The 9252-nt window shown below is 46.7% G+C and overlaps 1 protein-coding gene across 1 annotated transcript in view; it reads left to right on the plus strand.

Annotated features, from left to right (window-relative positions):
* Positions 1-4771: 4771 nt before the first annotated feature.
* The window catches only part of LOC102388374 (cytoplasmic FMR1-interacting protein 2), a gene marked incomplete at its 5' end in the record, with an annotated part of 17212 nt that continues 12731 nt past the window's right edge, over positions 4772-9252 (plus strand). The window contains 3 exons of the mRNA XM_006032203.3: positions 4772-4915; positions 6448-6538; positions 7723-7853. Of these exons, the coding sequence (XP_006032265.1) occupies positions 4772-4915; positions 6448-6538; positions 7723-7853 (366 nt within the window). The remainder of the gene's footprint in view (positions 4916-6447; positions 6539-7722; positions 7854-9252) is intronic.

Raw genomic sequence — 9252 nt, forward strand, 5'->3', positions numbered from 1 at the left:
GCTTGTTTGAGTCTGAGTGGGTGCATCTACAAGAGACACTGACTGCAGAATAGCCTAATTCTACTGTGCATTAGTGTGCAAGGGAAAAACCATACTAATACACTAGTGCGCAGTAGTATTAGGCTCTAATCACTAAAACCCATGCACCGGTGCTGCTGCACAGTAGTGCCAGTTACCAGGCATTGATTTAGTACTGGGTTATACAAGTATTAAACTTAATGTGGAGTAATTATGGTGCATTAATGAATGTGTAGACACACCCAGTCAGAATGCTGCTCTTCTAGTTGCTGGATACTGGGCCAGGTGGGGAGGTGAGGGGGGAAAATGGGACTGCTCTTTGTAAAGGAAGCAATTGGGTAAAGGAAGCAATTGGGTGCCACAAAAGTATAAGCCCCCCATGTCTGTATGAATGTGCAGCCCTACTGTGAAGTTACCAAGGCCCCTATTTCCAAACAGACCCCCATGCAAAGGCTCACAGGGCCCAAATCTCCAGTCAGAAGTCCATGAGCCTGGGTTATAGGTCAGCCGAAATATTCTGATCCAACACGCGTGAACGGCAAGCACAGCCAAGCTCTTTTGGCCGCAGGATGCAGCAAGGAAATCAGAGACAGATGCATTTCACGAAGGACAGGGTCAGTGCTTGGAGCTGTTTGCTCTGAAAGCTGCACCCCTGGGTGCCAACTGCTGGTAGATAATAAGGGGCGATGTTTCTTTATTGTGCCCCAAGAGCCCAGTAGAAATGGAGCCAAGCTCCAGGCTTCAGCCAGCTCTAAAATACACCGTGCTGTCAGTGCTCCCACACAGCACATGTACAATTACCAGCAGCCCACTCCTCTCTGCTCATTAGCTGCTGCTAAGCTTTGCAAACACGTCTGAGCATGCCCTGCTCATGTATATTAACCTGCATCTGTTGCCTTGGCACCACCTGAGCCAGGATGCAGGTGGTAGGTTCGGTGGGAATAGCTTCTTTGCATCAGCAGACTGACCCACCGGAGCTCAGGGCCCCCACTTCCAGATACCTTCATAGTGCCATGCCTGCTTTCAGTGCTGTACTGCAAGGACTGTGCCTCAGGGTGATCAGATGCACACCTATGTCCAGCAGCTACACCAGGGCTTTTGGCATTTGGTCTCAAGTTGCAGCAAGGGATGCTTAGGTTGGATATTAAGACAAACTTTCTCACTAGGAGGGTGGTGAAGCGCTGGAACAGGCTACCCAGAGAGGTGATGGCATCTCCATCCTTGGAGGTTTTGGAGACCTGGCTAGGCAAAGCCTTGGCTGGGATGATGTAGTTGGGGATGGTTCTCCCGTGAGCAGGGGTTGGACTAAATCTCTTGCGGTCCCTTCACCCCTCACTTTCCTAATATTTTAAACCCAGCAGGTGGCACCAGCAGCTGAGTCTAATCATCCCCTTCCCTTGTTCAGTGCATCACGGAGGAAGGGGTATTTGGTCCCTAACTGCAGTGCGCTCGGTGGGTGACAAGGACTGATTTCTTTTCTTCTGTAGACAAAATGCTTTTGAGGGGTTGGGGGCATTTGCAGCAGGCTCAGTGGTGACAGGTCACAACCAATTTCTGCCTGGCTGAGTTAGCAGTGACCTCTCATTAAAGGAAAACTCCTGCGATCTCCGGAGAGCACCGGTGCTCTTGCTAGGATGTATGCCAGGAAGGGTCCGTGCCATTGTCCCCCAGTGAATGCCCCACTCCTTACAACAGGTGCATTGAATGGAGACTAACATCTGGACATTGGTCACCTCCGAACGAGCCTATTCGATGCTGGGCTTGTGCTGCAAAGACTATTTCAACTGGATTTTAGGAAGGATTTCTAATTCTCTGGGGGGCTCAGCATGAGATCCCCAAAGGGACTGTGGTATCCCCAGCATGGGAAGTGTTTGAGTATAGGTTAGAAAAACACTTGCCTGGGATGGTTTAGATGGGGATGACCCTAAAGTAGAATCAGGAAAGGGGCTTTTCATCAGGTGTAAACACTTTGTGCTCTTCCAGGGGCGTGAGAAAAGCCAGGGGCAAAACTGCCATTACTCTCTTATGTCTACATCCATGGGAAGGTGCCCATCCCTACCACTCCCAACCTGTCTGAGTTCCCAGCCTCCCGGCCTCATCCCAAACCAAAGGCTTTCGACAGACATCCACAGCCATGCCCTAAAGGCAGGGAGAGGTGACAGCTGAGGCTTGGGACAGTCCTGATGCACGCCAGAGCACTAGATTCAGCACCCAAAAAGGGAGCAGACTGCTTGGCACCTGAGCCCCGGAGGTGGCTGGATGGTGATGGGGAGGAGGTGATGCTTCGTAGCCAGCTTCCCTGTTCAGCTGTTTCGTCTTTAAAGATGCTGGTGTCATTTCTACCGCCTACGGTCTCTAACCCAAGCTGTGCATTTCACCCGTAATTGGAGCTGCGCTTTCCTTACTCGGAGACGCGGGATTATTATTAGTTTCCTCCTTTTGTTGAATATGTTAAGCTCAGAGAAATGTGCATATTCATCAGATATCTCTTTCATTAGACCAACTAAATAGTTGCAGAAAAGGTTGCAACTATTTAATTGGTTTAATAAAAGATATCGGGTCTACCCAAAGAGTTTGTCTGCCTTTGTGCTTAGACCAACAGAGCTACATCCTGGATCCCTAAAATATTAACACACCTGGTGGTTTCATTGAGATCTGTGGGTGTCTCCCATGGGCTCTGGGTCAGTCTCTCAGGGCCAGGTGCATTTAGGTACCACGTGGCCATTTTCCAAAGCAACCTGACACCTACTGAGAAGAAAAGCAATCCAAATGTGCAGGAGAAATGCATTTACATCTCGGCTGCTGCCAGCCCATGTCTCCTGTGTGCTTGAGATGGCTCTCACTTTGCCAGTATGGCACATACTTCCCTCCCCTATGATGTGCCCCATGACTGGAGCAGAAGGGCATCTCCTTCACACACCCCTGGCCCACAAAGGTCTTCTCCTGTGGAGCGCATGCCGTGAAATGCTCCTCGTGGCACGAGTGAGTCACAGGCCAGATAAGGTGCAATTTGTCATTGAGATGCAATGCATTGCATTTTAACCAGAGATCTTTCAGCACATGCAAGGTTGGGGTGGTGGTCGCATCTCCCTTGCGGGGGGCGTGCAACATGCCAGGTGGTTTTTCAGGGATGCATTTGGTGCTGCTTGCTGATTCGTGCAGCAATTACTCTATTAAGAGGAAGAAAGGGGTACCGATAGCTATCGAGCACGAGAGAGGAGGGTGCAGCCTCTGAATCAGATCTTTCTGGACCTCAAATGCTGGAGGCTGCAAAGGAGAGAGGAGCAGGGGAAAAATCCAGTTCATGCTCCCTTTCAGCCTCTACTCTCTGCCTCTGTGCGAGAGGAGACAGGGCAAGATGGACCTACGGTCTGACCCAGTACATGCAATCCTTGTGTTCTTACGAGCTGGGGGAGGAGATGGGGCATGCGGCTATTTCCTTTGCGGGGCTGGAGCCCCGATGTGAGCATTTCAGAGCAAGACCCAAGCGCACGCTGCATTTAGATGTCTTGGTTAAAACAGACTCGCCGTCCTTGCATCCATTCCCCGCTCCTCTCCTTTCTGCTTGGTTGCTCCATGAACACTGCAGGAACAAAATGCTGCAGCAACCTATATGTTGCCCTGAGACCAAGTAAAAAGTCCCACAGAGTCACGAACCAGGCTAGACCCTACAGTCCAATTATGAGCTGGTGACCCACCCACAGGGCCAAAATCAGACCGTCGCGTCCCTGCACAAACATGCATGCACACATAAGAAGGGCATTACGGAGACTCCCACATTGGCCCCATCGGGATCTCTTCCATGTCTCTTCCTACTGCTGTCGGCTTGTTGGCTGAGCAGGTGCTGCCGATCCACCTGTGCTGAGCAACAGCTGTTTCAAGCAGGTGCCCAGAAGAGACTTCTTTCTCCGTTTGCTAAACACCATCCACTGTGTTATCTCTCCTCCTTCCCCTCCCAGCCCCTGTTCTTACAGTGCGTTTCATCCAACTTGTCATGTCCTATCCCATGCCCACGGTGGGGAAAGACTCTCTTTGCTGCTTGTTTGTACAGCGCAGATCGGGGCTTGATACTTAAATGACATCCCTGGGTGCTACCCTGATAGGCAGGATGGATAAGAATAACTGGCTGGAACCGAGTGCGCGTGGGAGCCCGGTCTGTAGGCTGGGATGGAGCAAGAGAATTAACACCAGCCATGGAGGCCCCGAGGGGAAGGAGCGCTCCAGAGAAAGGCAGAGCAAAACAGGCTCCACGAGACAGGTGGTGAACACTCCCACTTGAGGGAAGCTGTAGCAAAGGTAGTAAATATTTGCACGGTGGCAGTGCCAAGGGCTCTGCCCTTTTTATGCCAAGAGGCAAGTGCAATTTAAAGGGCCTCAACTGACAGAAGCAACAGCTATTGCTTATATGATGCCCAAGTGACAGCAGCGTTGGCACACTCATATATGCCCCCCTCCTGGGTCTTCCAGAGAAGACACCAGACTGGCTCGTCTTGGACAGGTATCGCTGAGGGTGTTAGCAAGCAAAAAGGAGGCTGATAAAGAACAAAGCGTCCAAGCTCCAATCTACACTGAGACCTCAACGTTCATCGCCTGTCCCACGAAGGAGAAGAGAAGTGTGAATAGGAAAGCATGTGTTCCCCTCGTCTTCCTTTAAAGCATATAAGCACCAGTTGGGCACAAAATGTGGCTTTGGAAAGGATGGGGAGTCGTGTCCTTTCACCTGGTAACTGTCTATGTGCCTCTCCCCTTCTAGCCTCTCAACATTGCCTACAGCCACATCTACAGCTCCTACCGCAACTTTGTGGGGCCGCCTCACTTCAAGACGATCTGCCGGCTCCTGGGCTACCAAGGGATCGCCGTCGTCATGGAGGAGTTGCTGAAGATTGTCAAGAGCCTGGTAATGATGACCCTGGACCAAGGGACAGGAGGACCTCAGCCCTTAGGGGTGGCTTGGGGTGGGGGTGTTAGCCTTGAATTTGGGTGTTTTGCTTGGCTGGTCAAATGCAGGTGCCTAAATTTACCAAGATTTAGACACCCATTGGTGGATCCTGGCTATCACAGGGGCTGAGGAATCCTATTCATGTCACAAGGAGGTTTTAGGGATCTTGGGCTTGGCCCTTGGCTGGCATGGCCCAGACAGTGCCACTTGCAGGGGATGGGACCGTACCAGCCGAGCGCCAAGCCCGGCTCCATCGCATGCAAACGGTGCTGCGGCACGTGTCCATCCCCCGGGTGCCCAGCCGCAGCGAGGCTGCGCAGGAACTGGTATAAGTCAACCCCATATTTCTGATCCAAAAAGTTAGGTCAACTTACGTACCAGATCTACAAAATTCCTAATTTTTGGATCAGAAAAATGGGATCAACATATACACCATGTCGACCTATACACCATGGAATATGGTAGGCCAGATTTTTCAGAGGAAATATTCTCTCTGCTGCTTCAGGTCTCATTGAGACGGAGCAGGAATTGGAGCACTCAGCATAATATGTATTTCGGTCATGTTGTTCAACCACAAAAATAAACCCCTTTTTTTTTGTTGGTGAGATTCTTTTGATCTTCCAGCAGTATTTCTTACAATTGTTTTAGTTTATTTTTGCCGTAATGTCATGGCATCATCTTGAGATTTTCAAACAGGGAAGTACTAAACTGAGGGCATCAAGTATGCCTCCAGGTTACCTGGAACAAGACATGAAGGAGTCTTCAGTGCCATTTTCAAGAAAGACTTTTAAAGCATCTGGAAATCCCGCTCGTGCAAACAGACACACGTTGCAGCGCTTGAAAGGGTAAAAAACGTGGTGTGTACATATGCCCTTAGTGGAGAAAGCTCTAGTTGGTGTCTTCCAGTATGAGTAATCGGAGCAGAGATGAGGCTTGGGTCTGGGTCAACTGAGTCGTACTCTCAAACACTCCCAAAAGCTAGGACTGATCTTCAAAGTAGAAAATCTGTATAAAACCATGAGTTCATTTCAGGGTAAAGTCATAAAAGGCTCCAGGTTTGTTTGGTAAACTTGGGCTGAACTTTTTTTTTTTCTTTTTTAAGTAATGAAGCCCACAACGGATGTTTGTGTGAGTGGAAGTTCCATAATTAAGGTTTCCAGTCATTCCATAATGAGGGTTTCCTGCTTTGTTTCCTGCAATTCCACAAAGTGTCCGTTTCCAAGTCCTTATTCAAGGCATTTGCAAATAAATGACTCTAGCCATAAGTACAAGAGAGTGCTTCCAGACTGGCTGGCACAGAATATATTGCAAACATCAAGTAAAACTATACCTGCATTGGCATTAGCAGATTCAACAGGAAGTAACTTAATATTCACTCATGCAGATTCAACACATTCACAGCTCTTGCTACGTCCATTTTTTTCAAATGAATGCATCATCTATAGAGACCCAGCATCTCAAGGTAGTATCTCTCCTGTTTTCTCTGACAGTTACAAGGGACCATCCTGCAGTACGTGAAAACGTTGATAGAAGTGATGCCCAAGATATGCCGCTTGCCAAGACATGAATATGGATCTCCAGGTTAGTGGCAGGACTGTCCAGGCTGTAATATACTTGTATAATATTATAAAAGATCATGGATTTGATTCTTATGAAATCAAATGTGTAGCATTGTGAAGCTTATGGTGTGACATTTTTTTTAAATCCCATCTGGTGCAACCTTGGCAGACTTCTTGTAAATGCTGGGAACGAGAACAAAATTGGCCTGCTGTGTAAAGTGTCTTACAACCTTAATTCAAGAGCTGTGGCTATAACTATAATGCCTCTTATTTAACTGGGCATCTAAGAGCCAGCATCAGAAAGTCCACTTCTGATCACAGAGCATGTGCGGAAAGACCCTGCAGTGAGAAAGTGTTATTGAAAGTATCTGCCTGGGAACACAAGTTGCTGATATGGAACTCATTATATGATAGATAGATAGATAGATAGATAGATAGATAGATATTCACTATACTATTAATAGAGAGAGAGAGAGATTGATTGATAGATATTCACTATATATATATATGTATATATGTAATTAGATTGATAGATTGATAGATAGGTATTTGCTATATATATGTATATATGCGGATAGATAGATAGATAGATAGATAGATAGATATTCACTATATATATGTAGCTAGATAGATTGGTAGATAGATATTCACTATATATATGTAGCTAGATAAATTGATAGATATTCACTATATATGTATATATGTAGTTAGATTGATAGATCGATAGATAGGTATTTGCTACATATATGTATATATATAGATAGATAGAGATGTGTAAATATAATAAATTTATATATGTTTATATATATATATATATATATATATATATATGTTTTGCTTTCAAGATCTTTTTAACTTTATTTCTGTGGAGTTGTTACAGATATATAAAAGCAGCACTTATTCCAAGATTAAATGTAAAAAGTCCCTTTTCCTACCCCCTGTTTCCAGGCCTGTATAACTCCTTTGACTTGAGGCGAGTAATTGCTTGTTTACAGAGGTGGACATGAGAGGAGAATAAGGCTCCCTGGGTGGAGACTTCTCTTAAATCCTGGTGGTAGGACATTGTTTTTATTTTTTAATACTCGGCAGTCTGGGATCACAGTGAGCCACCAAGAAAACAGTTAGCCCCTGAGCAGGCTGTTGGCTAGTCTGGATGTGCTGTCTGTTCTTCCTTTCCTCACTGTGTCTCTCCTTGTGTCTCCTTAGGTATCTTGGAGTTCTTCCATCACCAGCTGAAGGACATCATCGAGTACGCAGAGCTGAAGACCGATGTCTTCCAAAGCCTTAGGGAAGTGGGCAACGCTATTCTGTTCTGTCTTCTCATTGAGCAGGCCCTGGTAAGGCCAACTCTCCCGTTGTAAAGGTTACGCTCTACCATTGCTACTGTACTAACCATCTAACGGGGCTCTTTCATTGGGAGCCAGCTAAGACAAATAGGGAACAGGAAGCAACTTGGGTTGGTGACAGTGAGAACCAGAGCAGCTGGCAAGGAGCCTAACATTGAACCTGAATTTTGGAGGACCTAGACTCAAACATAGGATCCACAGTAATCCCAGTGATGTTTAGACTCCTGGTCAGATCCAGCATCAGAAAGGGCCAGTTCCTGGGTCCGATTCTGGACTGGAGGATCTTCGGGAGATCTTTGTTATATGTGTGTGCAGCACCCAAAACACTGGAGTCCTGATCCCTGAGTGGACCTGTGGCCTGACTACCCCGTGTATATTAAATCAGTATTAATGAAGCAGCTGGAGAGGGAGGGAATCTTCCCAGAACAGCTGGTCTTGAGAGGTTTCTTGAGCTGAGCCCTGTCTTCGCTACAGAATTACCTTGAATGTTGCCTCTAAGTCAAAACCCATCCATGCACACTCCCCCTTATCTCCTATGAGGTGGTCCTTTTAAACACGAGTTGGCTGGTCCATCAGAAGTGATGGCTTGCATTAGCCCAACGTCCACCACCTGCAAATATGGCCACACCGTGCAGCTCAAGTATTCCCTGGTCAGGAATTTTTCAACAAAGAGCTTTCCGTAGGGAAATGCCAGTTCATCTCAATAGGTCTGCAGGAGCTTATCAGTTTGGATAAGACTTTCAGTGAAAAGATTTACAAGATGCAATAACTGGACCTCTATACCTGGGATTAGGGCCTGCTTCTAAGTCCACTGAAGTCAACTGAACTCCTGCTAAGTTCAGTGTCTTTCACCTGACCCCTCTGACTACCTCTTCAGGAGCATCAGGAATTCACACACACATTGTAAATTGGTCTACAAGAATGTCCTTGTTTTATACAGCGACAAAGCCACTGATTTATTAAGCTGGGCCTAATCACATGCTTAAGACATATGCTAGCAAAAGACAGCTGCCTTCCAGGTCATTCGTGACCAATCCCAAGGTATAGTGCTTTTCATGAGATGCTGTTGTGGACGACAATATTTTATGATAACGTAGGCCATCTCTACAGCCTAAAAGAAACCCAACCTTTTAGAGTTATAAATTTAAGGAGGTTCAGTCAGATTAGATCCGATTAGATGAACATCCCAGAATGCATTCTAATATTCTCCTAATGAAGGTCTAACGCCGTGGGAATAATTGATCTCATGGTTGTTTTGTGACAGTTGTTGAACTATTAGATTGCGTTCTGCTGTTGGCTGGCAGAGAGTGCTCCAATTTCAGGTTGGAAATACATTTCATTCCCTTTTTCTTTATTTTGTTACTTATGAGTGACTTTCTCAAAGCCATTC

The sequence above is a fragment of the Alligator sinensis genome, unplaced genomic scaffold, assembly GCF_000455745.1.
Source record: "Alligator sinensis unplaced genomic scaffold, ASM45574v1 scaffold1035_1, whole genome shotgun sequence".
NCBI classification, from domain to species: domain Eukaryota; kingdom Metazoa; phylum Chordata; order Crocodylia; family Alligatoridae; genus Alligator; species Alligator sinensis.